The sequence below is a fragment of the Athene noctua genome, chromosome 2, assembly GCF_965140245.1.
Source record: "Athene noctua chromosome 2, bAthNoc1.hap1.1, whole genome shotgun sequence".
Taxonomy (NCBI): Eukaryota; Metazoa; Chordata; class Aves; order Strigiformes; family Strigidae; genus Athene; species Athene noctua.
In genome coordinates, this window is record NC_134038.1 from 129630609 (window position 1) to 129650141 (window position 19533).

The 19533-nt window shown below is 40.1% G+C and overlaps 1 protein-coding gene across 3 annotated transcripts in view; it reads left to right on the forward strand.

The window, feature by feature from the left end:
* The window catches only part of LOC141957963 (putative acyl-CoA dehydrogenase 6), a 93057-nt gene that overhangs the window by 5838 nt on the left and 67686 nt on the right, over positions 1-19533 (forward strand). For 2 of the 3 annotated variants that reach the window (XM_074900290.1, XM_074900291.1), the window contains exon 2: positions 10302-10422. In XM_074900290.1, the coding sequence (XP_074756391.1) occupies positions 10302-10422 (121 nt within the window). Of the gene's footprint in view, positions 1-9989; positions 10009-10301; positions 10423-19533 lie in introns of those variants that run through there. The other variant, XM_074900292.1, reaches the window with a different exon arrangement.

Here is a 19533-nt window from a genome sequence, read left to right on the forward strand (position 1 = left end):
AATAGAGTTTAGGATTAGTTCCTAGGATTAGTATTTTCTGTTTTATCTAAAAGATTCAGTTGTGAGGTAGGCCTCTTGGATGTAGTCAGCAAACTGTGTCTTATTTTCAGGACTACTCTGGGTACAGGTGTGACAGCATAGATATCCCTGTCTGATCTTTGCCCACTGATGCTCTGAGAAGTCCTAGAAGTATGACAGGAGAGCCTTGTTGCCACTTATGGTCCTGGTTGGTGAAAATGCCTCAGTGAATGTTAGAAGCTCTACCAATGGAAATAGATGCCTTGAGGAAGGAAATCCATCAGTCCAGATGAATGGTATAGACCAGCCAGCACTTGATACAACATTGCTTAACAAAGCCAGTCTCTCTTGATACACTTGTGCTTAGGTACTGCATTAAGTTCTGAGCCCTGTGATGGGGAGCAGTGTGTGGGTGGCAGAGATGGATAAACTCCAGAGGCACATGCCTCTGAAACTGGAGCCCCTTGTGTAATTCCATAATGTCCTAGTACCTTGCGGTGGAGAGGTGGTGTGGGCCACAGTGAGATAACTTGTTCCTGAGGGGATGTAACCCAGAGTCAAAAGTAGGATCCCAACTCCAACATCCCAACCTCTGGTGGGCATTACACTATACCTCAGCTCAGCATCTCTGAGTTGGAAAGTATGAGTTGCAGGGGCAAAAAAAAATGCTTCACTTGCTCAGTTCTGCATTGCTTTCACAAGTGGATACAAGGAGCCAGAGGTCCCAGAGATCCTAAAGGCTTTTCTGAGATCAGCACCTAGACTGACATGGCATTTTTGCTCTTGTAGGACTACTCTGGTTTGAATGCGTCTGCCATCAGGTCCTAGGAATAGCCATGCTCTTGGCACTCACTTGCTCTCACTAATTCTGTGTTCCCTATATGTAAGACCAGGAAAAAAAAAAAAAAAAAAAAAGTATTTGCCTATTATATTGTGAAAGTGTGTGGTTTGTGCTTGTTCTGGTTTCTTGTGGGATGAGCCCTCCAGCTGAAGGTCAAGTTGATTGGGACAGTCCCATGTGGGAGTTTTTAGGTATGTTGTAATTTGTGTGGGGGGGAAAATTAGTGTTAAGATTAAGCTGTGAAATCATGTGTGCTGTGGACAGCCTCACAGGGCACCTGGAGAGGTTGCTCCATTACCAGATACAGAGAATCACGCTTCTTGTGAACAGAATCTGTGGTTGCTGTGGATGAGTCTGAACTCAGTCAACTGATGGCTGGTTGGAGATGGAAAAGGGGATTTTTTTTTACTTACTTTTTTCCACCACAGTAACACCACGTGCACACATGGTTCTTGTCCAAGAACACAGGGCTCCACGTGGCTTAAAACCCACGGTGTTGAGTATTGAGTGGGAAGTGCTCTTTCGATTGCATATTGCTTTGCGTGTTGTGGTGTTGCTGAATGGAAGATGCAGTAGATATTACCAGTGAGGCAGAGAGGTAGCTTAAGTAAAATACAATCTACATGTCCTCAAAGGAGAGAAGGTAAGAAATTCCATGGAACTAAATACAGACCTGAATGCCTGATCTTGGGAGGCTTTGCAAATGTTGCTATCCTTCTCTGCTGGAGAACAGATTTCAGTATGGTAGCTGCAGTGGTTGTGAGTCCGGAATGGTTGGGATTCTCACTTCTCTGTCATATTCTTGGACGGAGAAGTTGAAGGGGTTGTGGTTGGGATTGTACAGGGACTGCCAAGACACTCAGGTCTTGTACAGGAGGGATTTGCCTGTGCAACTGTCCTGGGAAGAAAGACAAGGAGGGAGGAGAGATTGGCTGGGATCATGTGGGTCCCTCCCCAGCTGGAGCTGTTTTTCCAGCATCTCATTCCTCAGGAAAAGGTTCGGGTTCTGGACTGGGCCTTTTATTTCCTTAGTATGGCCATGATGTGTGCTCTCTGCTCCAGTGGTGGGGCTCCCAGATGTGCCAGCAGCTGCACAGGGTGGAGGGGCAGCAAATGCTTCTGCACTCCCTGGCATACTTGTAGGTTTTTAAGTTTTCAGTAAGCATTGGCAAAAACTTTGTGGTTGATTCAGGGTTTGGGTTTTTTGTTTCCTGAAATAAAAACTGTAGCCAGATGTATGGGACCAAAAGATTTCTGAACCAGTAATGAGCTTTGCTTTATGTATTAGGTATGTTGCAAGGAACTGTGTTACAGTGAAAGGGAAGAAACATGATGATTTAAACAGAAGCATGTCCAGTTGCTGCCAAATGGATAGACCAGGCAAAATTGCAGAATACTCATAAAGTACATGCTTTTCTTTTGAAAATCAGCTTTTGTAAAAATAGATGAGGACAGGTATGTTTTATTATCTAATAATTTGCTGCCAACTCTTACATTATAGGGTTTTTCCCTGCACTATTTTTTTTTTCCCTTTAAGAAAGGGAAAATTTAATTTAGTAACAGTTTGTTCCTGTATTTGCTGATCACTGCATTCCTTGGTACCCAGCGCCATAGCAGAATGTATGATTCCTTTTTTGCCTGTGGCACGGCTTAATTGAAGGTACAAAAAGGAATTGTGGTGCTCTAATTAATCAGTTTTAAATACATGTCTTCCTATTTCAGCCATATATTTTCCAGCACTCAGGAAATTTGTCTGTTTTTCTCTTATATGAGCCTACTGAATATTGGATTTAAATCCACTGGAAGTTTCTCTGGAAGCTCAGTGCTGGCTACAGCTATGTGCAGTGGCAGTGGAGAAACCCAGACATGAGCCAGGCCTGTTCACACTTGCTCTGCAGCAATGAACAGAGAAGTAGAAATATCCTAAAGATACCTGAGGTGCTAGTGGTGACATGTTATCTGCCCCTTTGAACTGGCTTTATAGTGCTAAGCTGGAATTACTTTTTTTCCTTTTGGAATTAAAAAAAAAAAAAAAAAGAAAGATAAAATATAGTTGTATCTGACCTGGCTTTCTTTTTTCTTCTCAGTGATATCTTCTCGCTGGCTTGAAGCAGTTTGTTTTTTCACTGTGCTGGTCACATCTTGTCCTGCAGGTGCCATGTAGAGTGGTTGTGTTCTGCACATGAAATGCATGAAAAGTTGGGGGGACGAAAATGAACTGAAGAGCAGAGCATGGTCTTCTGGACCTTTCCAAAGGGTGGGTGTGTAGACACACCCTGCCTGGTGTATGTGCCTGGCATGTTCTTCAGAGTTCATGAATGAAGGAGAAAGTTTTGAGAGTGACTTTCCTACCTTCTCTTTTTAAATAATCCAGCAACCATGCATTCCTTGCTCAGAAGTATTTGTTTAGTGTTCCAAAAGATGCCAGTAAGAACAGCCCATGCCACTGTTTAATACTGTTTATATACCCATGGCTTCTATGCGATTGCTTTTTCTCCATGAATCTATGCATTTCTCCTCTGCATACCGCTCATGGGATGTGCTTGGGGTGATATCAGTGAGCTTGTTTATATGGGCTAAATCAATCACATTTCAGATTAGGCCTATTAGTTCCTCAATTATAATGGGGGAAAAAATGTAATAAAAAGAGATAGAGTGAACCAATGATACAACTTGGGAGACATTTTTTCTTCAAATACAGTAAAAGCTTTTAAAAAAAGATGTGGATATGTGTGGTAGTTCATCATTTATTTTTTGTTTTCACAGGGGGGAAACAAGATTGAAAATTCTAGTAGAGTAACAGAATGTTTTGAAAAAATTGTTTCCACTAATCATAGAAAAATACGGAAAGAAATCAAAGCTCTTTTATTTCAAACTTTTATATGGAAATTTAGACCACACTTTCTACATTCATTACTACTAGCTGTAAAGTTTTAGGTTAGCCAGATGCTTAAATACTGTGTTTTTTTCCTGCCGTTTCCTCCATATTCTTGTGCTGCACTTGCATTAATATTTAGTACCTCAGTGATGGCTTGAAAATATAAGGCTTTACAGGGAACTGCCATCTAGTTTATAATTTTATAACTTGTTGGTTTGGGGTTTGTAAAATGAATCATTTGGCTTTAAAAAACTTTAGTCAAAATTATTTCATTTCTGTTCTTTAATTATTTGGATATTCTGCTTTTAGGACCTTTTTCTTCCTGCCAAGTGTTTTTCACAAGGTCATGAAATGGATGTCTACACTTAAATTGAATTTTTTTAGTTCAGTCCTGTATCATTGTGGAAAACATTTTCTTGGCTTGTTCCCAGCAACAATCTGATGACAGCTCAGAGTACAGAAGTTTCCATATCATCTCTGAGGCCCAGTCCCAAATCCCATATGCAAATAAGGCAAATTCTTCAGTGACAACTCTTGTAGACAGTCATTTGCCCAGGTGTCGTGTCATATCTTTGTCTGGCTAGTCAAGTGCGAATACAGAATAAGATGCGCAGATTGTATCCAAATGCCAAATCTTCCACGATGTGGGCAAGAGTGAGACTTGTCTTCCTCATGCAAAGGGGAGAAGTGTTTTGGCAGCATCTAGGACATTCGCTACCTTGACAGGACCCCTTGCATAGTGGTGAGTCATTTATTACACAGAACTTCTAGGTAAGTCCTAACCAATAAGAGTGTGTATGTTTTTATAAGAGAAGGAGTAAAGACTATCCCTCTTGTTTCAATTTGTATTAAGGGAAAAAGCCCAACCAAACAACAACAACAAAACCCAACCAAACAAACACCCCAATCCCCAGAAAATGATCCTGCAAAACTTGTGTAAACCTTCACCCTGTGTTAGTGATGCATCCTGAAAGAGGAAGTGGTAGGTTGCAGCTTTGCTCTCTGGATCACTTCAGACCTCAGGCAAGCTGGTAATATTGGATTTTGGTTGCCAGAAGAAAGTGCACTAAATAACTTCGTATGAGCAGGCAAGGTTAGCGCTGCAGGGAACGTTTTCTGCCTGCTGTGTGATTAAATCAGCTTTGTGCAATGGGGTTATTTGTAAGCTGTTATAACCTGTTGTGGTCTTCTAAGTCACATTCTGCTTCTGCACATGATGTCATTGGAGACTGAATGACTGATTGCCTCTTCTGCTGGCTCTGCAGGTCCAGGCTTGTCACCACCCACCAGGCTGGGTGGTCCAGGCACTCGGTCAGCTCTGGGCTTCTGCTAGGGTCATGTGTCATGGGGACTGGAATCACAGGAGCAACTGCCATCCTGCCAGCACTGGAGAGACCTCACAAGTGCAGGAGGGACAGCAGGACCCTGCTTTGTCCACCACTTGCTTGTAGATGGTTCTCATCAGCGAGGTGCTGTGGTACCCCGCTGAATGTGTTTCCACATCCCAGTGTCCTCCTCTGCACCCTTTCCCTACCTTTCTGAAGAGTATTATTGGGAAAGGATTGGCCACCAAACTTTCTTTAGCTCTTTGGAGGAGTTGTGAGGGAGTCAAGGAAGGCCGTGGCCTCCAAGACCAGGAGTGAGAAGAAACAGGGAATATATGCTGGAAAGCTAATTCTGGTGTGCTTGGGCTGCATGCCCTGGGGGGACCCAAGTGGAGACCAACGTGTGGGAAATTGAACAGCAGCTGTTTGGACGTATACAGCCACCCTGGGGAGCAGCGGAGAGGACCTGCACAGGCTGCAGCACAGCAGCTGGCAAGGAGCTGGCTGGTGAGGTCCTGGCTGCCTTGCACCCATGAGGTGGGTTTTGGTGGGCAGGTTTGCTATCACCCATGCTGGTCCATGGGTTTGACCCCCTCAGCTCTGACAGGTCTTGCTAAAATGCTGCCTTGTCCTCAGCACTGGTGTCCCTACGATGTCGAGTTGTCTCCCAGTGCAGTTACTGCTGCCGGTGGTTGTGAATAAAACTACAAGAAGAAATGTTTTGTGGGCTGTTAATTGTTTTCCTTAGTGATTGCTGATGTCAAAGGCAAAGGGCTCTCTGGTCTGTTACCTCCTTCCTTTCAAGTCAGTGTTATGCTAATGTCTAGATACAACCACTGAAGAACTATTATTAGTGATTTGTTGCTTACTTATTTGCTTTTTTGTTACATTAAAGATCCCATTAATTGTGTAATCTTTGGTTATTATATTAATAGAGCTAAGTTCAATTACTGTAACTTGATTTAAAGGAAAAAATTCTCCTCATAACATAATATGATACAGTTAGGCACCACTAAATCCGTTTAATCTTCTTAATACAAAATACCTTTTTTCTCAGATGTTTTCCCTGGATTTTCTACTAAATCTAATCTCAGTTTAGATGTAATTTACAGGAAGCATTGGTAAAAATTTCTGTCAGTTTGTAAGAATTCAGTTCATTGTTTTTAAGATTCATCATCTTGCTAATTCTGTGCTGAAATATGCTACCACTGTACAGTATTATAAGGGATAGATATAAAAGGTATTGTGTGTAGAAGTGGTGTATGGCCTTGATTTCTGTTTCTAATTGCTTAATAGAGGTAAACTTAGTGGTGAATAATGGAAAGAAATCTTTAATTGCCATAAAGGACATCTGTAAACACTCCGTACCCAAATTAATTCAGTTACTGTTTCTACTGTTTCTACTGTTGTAGAAACAGTGTATTTATTTCAGAACCCAGTGAGAATTAAATGGCAATTGCTAACGTTTCTGGGTAGGTGCTGGTACGATATCAGCACAAAATACTGAGCATCCTGGGAAGAAAAATCCTCAAATGTGTGGCTTTGTTTCTTTGCTCATTTAAGTAGTGTACTAACTTCTAGTGGAAAATAATCAAAATGTAATCAAAAGACAGTAGGCAATGTTTTGGGGAGATATATTAATTGCTCTGTTTTAGAGAGAAATTAGAAAAATCTGTAACAAAACCCCCCTCTGATTTTCCATCTCGATCCCCTCCCCAACACTGCTACTGCATTTCCCTGTTCCTGGGCAGGAAGCTACAGGTGCTGTTTTCACAAAACTTTGTCAAGACTATTTTAAATGAAAACACTTTTATTTTTCTTACCATCATTCAACACAAAGTGAGTTTGTTGGCTTGATCAGTTGCCAACTGGGCAAATATCCACAGTGTTTTTTGAAATAGTTCACAGCTGATCTCAGCCCTGAAGCCATTCTCTCAGAGGTTCCCTGGAGAGCAGCCTGAGCTCTTGCTGGGATGCGGGCTAAACCAAGGCTGCCTCCAGAGCTGAGTCCTTTAGCTTTGCATCTTTGTGGTTCAGATGAAGCAGCCCAAGAAAAACACTGGTCCCATACATAAGGCTACTGTGCCTTCTCTCTCAGGAAAATAAGGGAGTTTCTGTTGTGGTTTTCTGGTACTTTATCAGCAAGTGGGAAAGGTATATGGCTCCTAAATCAACTTTACATGACAAGTGCCATTGAGATTTGGCCAGCTGGGTCAGGTGAAAAGTTTCCTTTGTGGCTGAAAATATCTGTCAGATAGCATCTGTAGTATGCAGTGTTAAAGTATTTCTGCTGAGAGGAGTTTTAGGTCTTGTTATAGTCAGTATCCTAGTGATGCAAGTCTAAATACTATCACTCATGATAAAACATATAAAAATAAACAGACCAGCTGCTCACATACTGCTGAAAGCTTGCTTCTATATATTTGCCAAACACTGCATGTATACCGTATGATTTAGGTTGAGGTGTCTGCAGCTCTTAGTGTTTGCTTCTAAAAGCTGTGTGCATTCAAAAAATATAAACAAATTCAAAGTTAATTAGTCAAGATTTAAATTAATTCAAGTATGAAATATTTCTCTGGAGGCACAGATGTGAGCAAGTCACAAAAGCCAAAGGAAGGGGCAAATCAAATGGTTAGGTATGCAGCATTATTTGACCTGAGCTAAAATAAAGCTCCTTTTAGCAATGTTTTAAGCACATATTGCATAACTGCATGTGTTCCTTCAGCTGTTGATGGCTTGACCCTTTGAAAATATCTATTTCTGCTTCAGTTTGCTTTTAATATGACGGGTTGATAATATCCAGTAATCAGTACTGAGGCATCAGCCAGTTGACCAGAGCTGCAGTTCTCCAGCAGTGTGGCTTATGTTTGTATGTGTTAGTACAAGGGGAAATGTTCCCCCAAATCCCTTTATGATTGTAAATATCATGCATGATTTTTGCAAACAATTTGTTTCTAAAGGGGAGAAGCTTTTGACAGGACCTATTTAACTTTTTTGCAAAAATGCAGTTTAAAGTGGATGGTCCAATGGCTAAGAAAAAGCTGTTGATATCATTATCTGGATTGTGATACTAATTTTTCTTGAACTTAGAGGCATGCACTGTTTGTGGTTTGTGCAGTGAGATTGTCTTCGGTTTTTTTGTTGCGTTGTGCAAGGGAGGTCTTGTTTTACTCAGCATGGCAAACTTCACCTAGTAATAATTAAACCAGCTCTGTTAAACAATTTGAGTGTTACTCAAAGGCATAGGAGCAAGCAGGTTATAATCTGCATAAATCATGTAAAATAACTTCTCTCATGCCTTAGTCTTTTTTCTGACTCTGTTTAAGTTCAAAGGTAGCTTTGTGTGTAGGCTGCGAAACACTTGGCCCAGTACCAGCCATAACAAGCACAAAACTCTGTTAGTACATTCACTTCATGCTTTTGCGAAGATCCATCAAAACACTGGGATAACTTTCTGTATGTACTTCATAACCGCTTTCAGGCACTTCCCTGGATGTTATCTGATGAGCAATACCAGATGTTATTACAAACGATCAAAAAGGTGTTTCACTCCCTGTAACTGAACATTGAGTATCAGCACCCTAGAATCTGAGCGTCTAGGATATGGCAAGATAGAAGTTAAATGTGGGCTCTGCTAGATAGTGTCCTGGTGAGTATTTTGTTACTATTGGTCATGAGGCCTGTGTTGTTCAGTATAAGAGAGGGAGAGAGATGATAATTACCCATGAGTTGAACATTCAATATATACATTTCTCAGTATTTGGTGAAAGAAGTGAAAAAGTTATTTTTCTGTTACCGACAGAGGAGTATCCTTATTTCTGCGGCTGACTGGGAAGCAGAAAGCAGCCATATATGGGCTGAAATTCTCCAAAGAATGTGCAATAAATAGATAGTTCGGAAGAAGGCTCCGCAGGGTCTCATGAGCACAGCAGTTGCAGAGTGAGAGGAGTCTATTTCCAGCTTAAGAAATAGCACCATGGGACTTGTTTATTTAGTGTGGAGAAATTGTCTTTCTGTGAAACAGTGTAGCAGTAAAATTGTGGTAATAGATTAAAGGCACTAGCCTTCTATTGGGAATTGGTGTTTGTTCTGGTAAGATTTGGTTTGAGGGAAGGATGGTGGCTTTTTCACCTTTGGATCCCCTTTTGCCTGTTGACCCAGGTGCACGGTGCACTTGGCACCACAGCCTGTGCCAACCCCTGGTTTGGCCTGTGGAGGTAGGCAGAGGTGAGCACTATACAACTGACTCCTTTTGAGAGCTATTAAAACCGCGTTTGCCTTGTGCCAGATTGGTAGGCAGCAAGAATGAGATGGCAAAATCATGAATGCCCTGTGCACCCTGCAGTGTGGGGCTGTCTGGCATGGAGCCTGGTCTGTTGGGGAGTTACTCCCAGACTTAGAGGTTGGCTGCAAAACTGCAGATTGCCTGTTTTGCTCCCTTCCCATGGTGATGGAAATCTGAGACTTTGTGCTCTGAAACCTGAAAGTGTTACTGAATGTAGTGGCTGTACTCCAGATGTGTTTTGCTTGCAACACCTGGAAGGAAAGACAGCAACCTGAACAGAGCAAGAGCAGGAGCCAGGCAGCTTAGGACATTGACTTTTGGAAGGTGTAAAGCAATAGCCTAGTTGGGAGTTGCCCAGGGCCTAGACTTGGAAATGCTGTAAGTCTGGAAGAAGACCATATTTTTCCAGTACGTGTTTTGTCAGATGCTAGGGAAGTCTAAATGCAGACTGGACACAAGTGCCCTGAACAGCACTGATGTCTTTGAGAGCATTTTAGGCAAAGGGAGGGGAAATGCGGTGTCTCCTGTTTGACTGTCTTGTGTACTGTGTGTGGTCACTGTGAACAGATCATCAACCTTCTTTGGCAAGGTCCCTCTGGGCACAATCCGGGTTTCCCTTCCTGTTACTTTCTAGAAACTGTACCCAGAAAGACAACAAATGGTGAGGATGAACTGCCAGTTTCATAGGTCTTGGAGAGGCTTAAACCAGCTCTGATGACTTCCTGTTGCAGTTATAATTACTAGAAGAGTTATTTACATTTGCCTTATTGCAGTTGTTGTGGGTGGGTGGAGAATAAGGACATCCTACAGCGAGTAAGAAAAATAATGTACTTTCAAAATTTTCCCTTTATGTTTTTTTCTTTTTAAATTAAAGTTTTTAGACAAATGTAGTCAAAGGTGTTTCTGCAGGAATTTTTGTGTTAATAACTTTGAAAATTTGTTTTTCAAATCTAGATCATCGACAAGGAGATTAATCCCTTTGTGGACAAGTGGGAAGAAGAAGGACAGTTCCCAGCACATAAAGTATTTAAAACCCTGGGACAAGCTGGATTCTTTGGTGTAGATAAGCCAACAGGTAGGAGAGTGTGTAACTCCTGAGTGTTGATGTTGACGGTGAAAGACTGTTACATTATGTCAGACTGTTTTTGCCTCAGATCAAAACATGGTTCAGAATTCAATGCAAAGTTTACTTATATTCCCCAGTCACAGGTGTGCTGGTTACCAACTGTGCAAATACAGAAAATAATGTTGTTGAGTGCTCAAGTTTATATTCTCCTAAATATAAATGTTAAAAACCTGTGTGACTATTATTTTAAAATCAGTGAAATGGACATCACTTCAATTCTGGATCCGGACGTATATGGAATAATCTCAGTCTTCATTAAAGAAATCACCATCTGAAGTCACTGAAAGTGTAAAATTTGGCCTATTATACTTTCTTAACCTGTAACCTCTACACCACTGTAATGTATTCTGTCTTACCTTTCAGAGGATGAGGTTTGTGTGGGTTTTAGGCCATTATATCCTAGGCTGTCTTTAGAATGCACTATTTCAGCCCACAGAAGCATGTACAGGACAAGAAGCTGATGATACACACAGCAAGGGCAGAGCAAGTTTCATGTGTACGTATATATATATTTGTGAGGAAAAATATCAAAAAGTCCAGAGGAATAGAAGATATTTGTGCTTTTCAGCTAAAATACATACTCCCCTAGTTTTTTGTCTGTATGGGATGTAATATATTCTGTTTTTCAAATGTTACTGTTATGTGTTCCTCTCAGAATTCTGTGGGGGTTTTTTCCCTGTATTCTTATTTGCAGTTAAAAAATTTAAAACAAAAGCAAGTTTGCATAGGTAAACCTTTAGCAATTGTGGTGAATTCAGAGCAGCCTGAAGTGACAGTGTTTGAGCAGTTAACTGCAGATAATTATCTATATAGAGGAGATCACAACCTTAGCTATGTATGCCACACCACATCATTATGTTGCTAAGGGACAGGGTTGGAACTGTGGAAGAAATTATGTCTTTTTACCACTTACTTTTAGAGGAAATTTTTCCTCATGAAATGAACTTTCATTTTCTTGTACATTCCAATGTGGAAGATTTTTTCTCTAGCTCTTCAGCTGTTAGAGCTCCCAGAACTGTTTAGCTGTGATTGTCTGACAAATCCAATTAGGTCTGAGCTGGTATTTCTTTATAAAAATGCTGACAGTTTGAGATTATACTTGAGATCTATTTAAAGGACAAATAAGATTACTGAGGGAGGGAGAAAACCACCTCTACCTTTTGCTATAATTGTTTGATAGGCAAATTTGAAATGTGTCTCGGTGGGGTCTCTTTCAACTGCTAATATTCATGTTGGTTGTAATAATGGTGTGTTGCATTGCTGCCAGATTACAGCCCTGTCTTGTTATATTCATCTCAGGACGTGCAGAGGCCTCGGCTGGGGTAAGGAACCTCAGTGCTGAGTGTGCTGTACATAAAATGTTGTGGAGGTAGGAAATTTGTATAATGCTGACAACATAACTAGGACAAGAAATAAGTGGAGTGAACTCTAGTGAAGAAGGGGCTTGCGGCAGCAAAGATGGGCATGGCAGGTTGCATGCACTGACTACACTTGGCATACTGATGATTACAGCTGTAAAAAAAATGAATAAAATTCTTAGCAACATAAGTTCCATTTCAGTTCATCCTCTGTAGCAAGGTATTGTTGGGTACAGAAAATGCACCCAACTCCCTGGAAGATGCTGCCTTTGCAGCATTCAGTTGTGTAACGTAATGTCACCAGATCCAGCTTTGCTCTGTAATGGTATAATGCCATCAGGTACATCCTGAAAGTCCTGAAACTTCCCCATGGTGGTAAGTGAAACAGTCAGATGTGTGACAGCACAGGCTTGACAGCAAGACTTTGGCAAAGCCTGAAATTCTTTACCTTCTGAAAAGTGCTTGCTGTATGATTACTGTCTACTGGTAGTAATAATTAAAAATAAAATTAAGAGATATACCTTTTATACTCTGCTCAGCCACTTCTATTATTTAACTGCTGTGTGCAGAGGAAGAGAGGTCTTAAGAGATTTGAGGAAGCCAACAGCAGCAGGCATTTATGAGGGATATTGGGGGAGGTCTGAAGAAGAGGGGTTAAATTTATTTGAGGAGAGCGATTGCGACAGAGCCGTGAGAGTAACAACCTGCCCTACTTTCTCTTTCCAACACAAACCAAAATTATAATTATCATGTTGTATCCCTCCAAACCCAGATCATAAAGCATTCTTTTTAAAGAAGACTGAATTTTTCAAGTTAATTCACTGTAATAGCAGCTGCAATTTTGAAATAAAAGTTTTTCTGAATTTATTTTCCAAGGTCATTCTGTCAAGTACAGTTTTGTTGTTTTGTGGGTTTTTTTTTCTCTGTAGAATTAATTTTGAAGCTTTCTGATTTGGCAGAAACAGGTCACAAACTTGTTTTGCTTAGATAGAAGGAAACATCTGTTGGAACTCAGATTTGTGGAAACTGGCCTTTTTCCTGTGTAAACACCATTCCCTTTATGAACAATGAGCTGCTTAATGGGAGTAAGGTTTTTAAAAGAGCATGCCTTACATATGTCCCTTATCATTGGAAACTTTCTCTGTGTGGAGAACTGATTTGGGGCACTATTTGTATTGCAAAGGCTTCATCAATTCCCACCATATGCAGTTGTGGGCTATAAATTTGTCGAGGTTTTTCCTGTATATTTTTTCACAGTTGTTTACAACTGTAGTGAACATTGGCTGTAGTACAGTAGTTCAGGATGTTAGTTGGAGGGGTCATGTAAACACTATGGGCAAGGCCCAGCCACCCACCCATAGTTGGAGAATCCTTAAGATGATCAGTGGATTTAACTTACTACACTGTCTGGTCAGTTCTCTGCCACAGAAAGATTTTTCTCTTTGAACCATTTCTCTGCTCTGTTATTCTTTACATGACTCAAAAATAGTGCATACTCTGGTTTTCCTTGGGAAAAAAATGCGTGTAGTTCTGTTATATTAGGAAATTCTCCCAACTAGTGAAATACATGCGGAAAAAGTGAACATTTTTTATGCATAAAAAATGTCTTTTTGCTCTGTGTAAAATGTGTTTTACAGAATCACTCAGTTCAGCCTGAAGTATTTAGTTTGAGGGGAGAAAAACCTCCAACATCTCTATATACTTATTATTCTTAATTTATGTTTAATGTGTGTTTCTCCTCAAATTATAGTTTCTAGGCTATTGAGGTACTGACAGACCCAAAACTAAGGGCAGAAAATATTAGGGTAGGCAGCAAAAATATTTTAAACAGTCTTGGTAGTTGGCCATTGTCTATTTTGCTAAGGGAAGTGGGTAAGACATATTCTTTGGAGTGTTTTACGTGCACATTAGATGAGATATTGGAGTAAAAGCTGAAAAGATCTACATGGTCATTTGTTATTTTATGGTTTATGAATCAAAGCCTTGGCTGTTTCTAAATTTTAAGATGTGTTGCCAAAGATACAGGCTCAAAACGTACTGTTATGTGCCTGCCTGTGTATGCCAATGCAGATGATTAAAAGTTGTTTTTATCAGCTGATGCAAAAATACAGGAATCCTCCTGTAAAGGCTCAGGGAAAGCAAAGACAAGGGAAGAGAAAGGTTTGTAAGAGGTCAGTGTCTGCTGTCCTGCATATTTACATAGCATCACTGTGAGGCATGAGCGATAATGATGTCCGCTCTGGGTATTTCATTAGTGTTTTCACTGGCAGTCCTGTAGGAATATTTAGCAGAATGCATTGGCATGCAGAAGCAATTGTGACAGGTATGTCCAAATAGTAGCCTTTACATATTCCTGTCAAACATTTAGCAGTGCACTTGCAGAATACCTTCCTAAATATATCAGGAAGTTCAAGAAACTTGTGTGGTAAGATTTTACATGGATGGGAAAATAGTTTTACACTATCTCCTTCCCCTACTGCTGGGATATATGCTGGATACAGGACTGGAGAAAGTAATATTCAGTACATTGTCTCTTGAGACAGATAAGCATCTGATGAAGCAAAACAAACGTTTCAGATGATTGATTCCAGTGTAATTGGAAAATGATGCAATATCTTTCCTTAAGAAAGCCTGTTTATTGCAAATGTCTGTGTGTTGAATGTGGGAATATAGATCCGGACTATCCTTTTAAGGTTAATCTTGTTGTTTTCCTCATAGGTATGCATTTCTCCAGTAAGATGAGACCTTATGAGAGTTCAGTAGTGGAGAGTCACTTGGAAAAAGTGTGTGTGGGGGTATCTCTTTCCTTTCCTTTCCTTTCCTTTCCTTTCCTTTCCTTTCCTTTCCTTTCCTTTCCTTTCCTTTCCTTTCCTTTCCTTTCCTTTCCTTTCCTTTCCTTTCCTTTCCTTTCCTTTCCTTTCCTTTCCTTTCCTTTCCTTTCCTTTCCTTTCCTTTCCTTTCCTTTCCTTTCCTTTCCTTTCCTTTCCTTTCCTTTCCTTTCCTTTCCTTTCCTTTCCTTTCCTTTCCTTTCCTTTCCTTTCCCTTCCTTTCTTTCTTTTCCTTCCCTTCCCCCTTTTCCCTTAACACTAAGTCTTGTTATTATATGGAATGTGCAAAAAAGGATCTGGGAAGAACAGCGAAAGGAATTTAGTAGTTCAGATGAAACCGGGTTTTATGGCCTCTAAGAGAGTAACTGAAAAGACCTATGGAGAGAAGCTGAAAGGGGTGTATTTGTCAGAAGATAATTAATTTGCCCAAAGCTATTTCTGTATGGCAGGAGTGGACCAGCTGCAATTCTTGTGCTTGATTTAGTAGATTTAAGCATAGCCAGCTCAACTAACTGCTTGATCTCTTTCTCACTTAGAAAGGAGTGTAGTAATTAATTAATAATAGATGCTCTCTGAAAGTTTGGGAGAAAAGCCATCATGCCATATTTTCAGATACCAATGAACCAGTAAATGAACACTCTTAAATGTTTACCAGCTATGAGGTATACCTGTTTTGCAATCAAGAAACAATTTTGATAAGCTTCTAAAAAACAGTAGACCAAAATCGGTCACTGCTTTATTTGAATCAAATTGATGACAAAATTAGTGATAGATGGCAGGGGTTTGGAGACCTCAGTCAGATACATATAAGAAATTTCAGGTGCTTATCTGACCTTCTTAATTCAGTGGATTGAACTGAAATCTAAGGAAAACAGGGTTTTGTATGTGTACATACAAGTTCTGTGTATCCGAGACTTCTTTTCCCCTCCCCTCTTGTGAAATGCTTACAATTCCAGTTCTGTCTAGTAACTTGCATGTGCAGGATGAAATGCAATTGAAAACAGTTTGTTTTGCTGCATTTCACCAATCATCAGATATTTCTGATCAGACATGGAAATGAGCACTTGAGTTTGTCTTTGTTTATTCCTGACTCTGCACATGACTTGTAAACATGAATGCTTTATGCTGCTTAGGAAGTGCAACAGTACCTCTGGGAATAGCTTGTTCAGCTATCAACAGCAGTTTTGTAGAAACACCCAGCAGAAAACAGACTTACTGAAGGACAGTGAGTCTTTGTAGAAGAGATAATCTTCCTTTAAATGCGTTGTTGATAAAGGGATCGGATTAGTTCTTGGGATTCTGCTTTTGTGCTTGAGATAAAGCAAATCCTCACACTTGTGGCTTGTAATGCAGGACACAGAAGTAACTCATCCCTTTCATGTATGCATCTACCAATACCTTAGGGGCAGATTAGGAATTTCTGAAATGTGGTATATGTACCACTGGTAGTTGCAGGTTATGTTGAAATGGTACTGAGAAAGAAATTAAAAATGCCTCTTTCCTGGAAGAAGTTAAAAGTGTCTAACTGGGAACAAATGCTCAGCTATGTACGTGCAGTTAAGTGCTTGAGCTCTTGATGCTCACTTCTCTCAACCATACCTGCTATGCCAAATTTACTTCTGCGTATCATAGGCTTTGCACAAACTGGCAGATCCATGTGGTGTCTTGAAGTTGACTGAGAGTGCTTAGTCACTGGTTGTTGCTAAGAGACAGTTACAAACAGCTGTCCCTATTCCATCCCTGTTCCACATGGTGTGCGGGGTTGTGCTTCAGGTGGTACAGGAGAGTCCATTGTTCTCTCTTGTACTTTATTTTAGGCTAAGCATACGCCAATTTGAGTGCTTTGTATGAGGCTTGTTAATGAGGTTTCATGGTTGCACGAAACTTTATGTATTTACATATGAAGTATGTGTCTTTGGGGAAATGCAGTCCAGAAATAAAGAAGGAAAAGCCAGGGAGGAGAAGTAAAGATACAGCTGTGGTGTTGGAAGGTCATACTAAAAGGGTGTCAGAGTGAGAACCTCGGTTTCCAGAATCCAAATTGTGGTCTTATCTATCACCTACCTGGTTCTGTCTTTTTTTTTTCTTTTTTTTGTACTAATGCCTCAAGCTTCAGGACAGATGAATCTCATCACTAGATGAGTTAGAGTTTTATTTTCTCCCTAATGCTGAAGTTGCAACAATAATAGTTTTCTTTCTCTATAAAAAAGTGAGAGGAGGACCTGTATACTGCTCTGAGGTCCAGGTGCTGAATCAGGAGCCAGACGTAACCTGTGAGGGAGAACTAATTTGACTAGTTGGCACTGAACTGGACCAAAAGCCAGATGGTATTTCTTGACATAACATTATGATAAAACTCTCGAAGAAGCAATCAAGACTCTTAACAGTACCTTATGATCATTTGGAAATTGACCTGTTTCAGAAGCTGTGGACTATACGCTTTTAATCATTGAGTTGAATACTTCAGTTAACTTTTGTGATGACTTTGTTTTATCCTTTTGTGGGGTATTCTTGTTTTTGTTTTCCTCCTGTTTTCATGCTTCCGAATGTTTCTGTATATAACTTTGGTTTGAATTTCCTTCAGTTTTGTAGAAAATTGTTGGATTTGGGGGTTTTTGAAGAGGCACATTTGGTAAAAACGTCTATGTTCTTAATCTTACAGATGTGAATAGAAGAAGAGTACACATTAAAAGCGAGCAACTGAATAGATTAGAGAAATATGAAATATAACACCTGTGAAGAATATAGGGATTGAGACATTATCAAGTAAAACATACTGTTTGGGACTTTCCATTAAAAGAATTGAGTTTATCCTTGTGCTTCTGTGGATCAAATGGCAAGACTCTCTGTTGACAAAGCATGGGCCAATGAATGAGCGTATACTAAAATAACCTTGGTATTATAAGTCTCTTTAATATATACATAACTGTCTTTTCCCAGTCTCAAAAGTTTGATGCTAGGTTCTTGACATCTGTCATATACCCAGATGGCATAATCGGAAAGCTTTCTGAAAGGTATAAATGCACATTTTACGCTTTGAGACATGTTAGTCCAGCAAGTGTGGAGAGCGTGGGAAAATTGCCTTTGTGAAACGTAGGCTTGATTCGTTTTTACCCACTCACTTTTGCATTATTAACTGCTGGGAGTGAAGGTTCATTTCTTTCCTGGGGCTGAAATGGGGAAAAATGTTATGAAACAGTCATTCTGAGTTTGCAATGGAAAGTCTCTGAAGTGCTATTGACTTGCCAACACTTGCAGATCTCGTAGGTCAATAACCAAATTACAAACTTTGAATGACATCTGGCTTGAAAAGAGGGTTAGCAAGATTGCAGTAAGATTGTGTTGTGCCTAGGCAAGTGTTTCTATCCCCCAAATTTGAGCGAGGCAAGAAGCTTCTGTCCAGCCTTCACAAACCAGAACATGTGTAGCTGAATAAGAAGAAATGAGGAAAGAAAATGACAAGAACTGTGTTTAGTTTTGGTTCTCCTATTCTGATCTAACATTTCTAATTGCTAGTGACCCAGTTCATGCAAAATCATAAGCATCATTAATAATCTAATCCCTGGAGATCTTGCATAAGCCCTTAGTCGCTCCAGCATCTGTAAGGAAGTTCAGAGGTCCCCACACCAGTGAAGTGCCTTTTCGTACAAGTGAAAAACAGGTATTGGTAATATCTTTCTCCCTTTCTGACAGATGGCTAACATTGCAGCCACCTTTGTGAATCTTGTTGTTACCCTTGCAACACAGCTGCAGGGTTTCCCCTGCTGTAAACTGGACTTCTGGGGATAGTACTAATCCTTTTTGGCATTTATCCCAGAAAGGAGGACAGGGAAAGGCATGGACCCAGTATTTGTGAGCCTGTATGTGACAGACAATTAGCTTACAGGATAAGTAATACACACAGTGTTCAATAACTTTATGTGCTACACAGTAATAAAAAGGTGTCAGGGAAGGATAGCTATACAAGGAATTTGGTTCCTTGGGATTTAATACTTAGATAAGGTTGAAGCTGGCCATTTGCAGCTTTCTCATTTAATGGACCGGAACAAATGAGTTTTGAGGTAAAGATGTAGAGAACTGAAATCACCGTGTTTTTAATCATGCTGTATTGTGTGGAATAGGTATCATCATTTCACAACAAACCTGGAAGTTAACCATGTCTAGTTATGTGACATGGGGCTTGTGCATACTGCTTTAAGGTCTACTTTGATTTCATTGTTAACCATCATGTAATACTGATACGCACATCAGAGACTGCATGATATCCTCTTGTAAGTGACTTCTAAAGTCTTTTAAACTGGTCTGAAAAATATTTGGAGCCTACACTCTGTTGTGTTGGCACAACCAGGTTGAAAGTCTTTTATAGGCTTAGTCTAAATAATGCATTGATTTGTAGCTTAGTGGTCAGTCCCAACAAACAATCTATGTACCCTTAGTTTCTCATTTCCAGTTGATTATTAAATGTTAAAGACGTGAATTGTTTTTGAAGTGAAGATACATTGGAGGCAGGAGCGAGTGATGCTTTAAAAGTTCAAAACTTCTTGTGTTGACTGGACAATCTGGCCAGTGAAAGACAACCACCTGGCTCATTTGTGGGGAGGCAAGCAGGTGTTTGGTGCCATTGTAACTTGAATTGTATTATTCACAACTCTGGGGACTGTGTAAATTCATAAGTGGGGTGTGCAAGCTGAGCTGGAGGCTCAAGTGGGTGACTGCTCTGTCCAGATGTAATGTATACCCCATATGGAAAAATAATATTCTGTCCTACATACTACTTTATGCAATCATGCTTATTACTACATACATTACAAATTTATATCTATGTTGCATTAAAGTATGTTTCATTTTATAAATATATTTTTATATACAGAGAA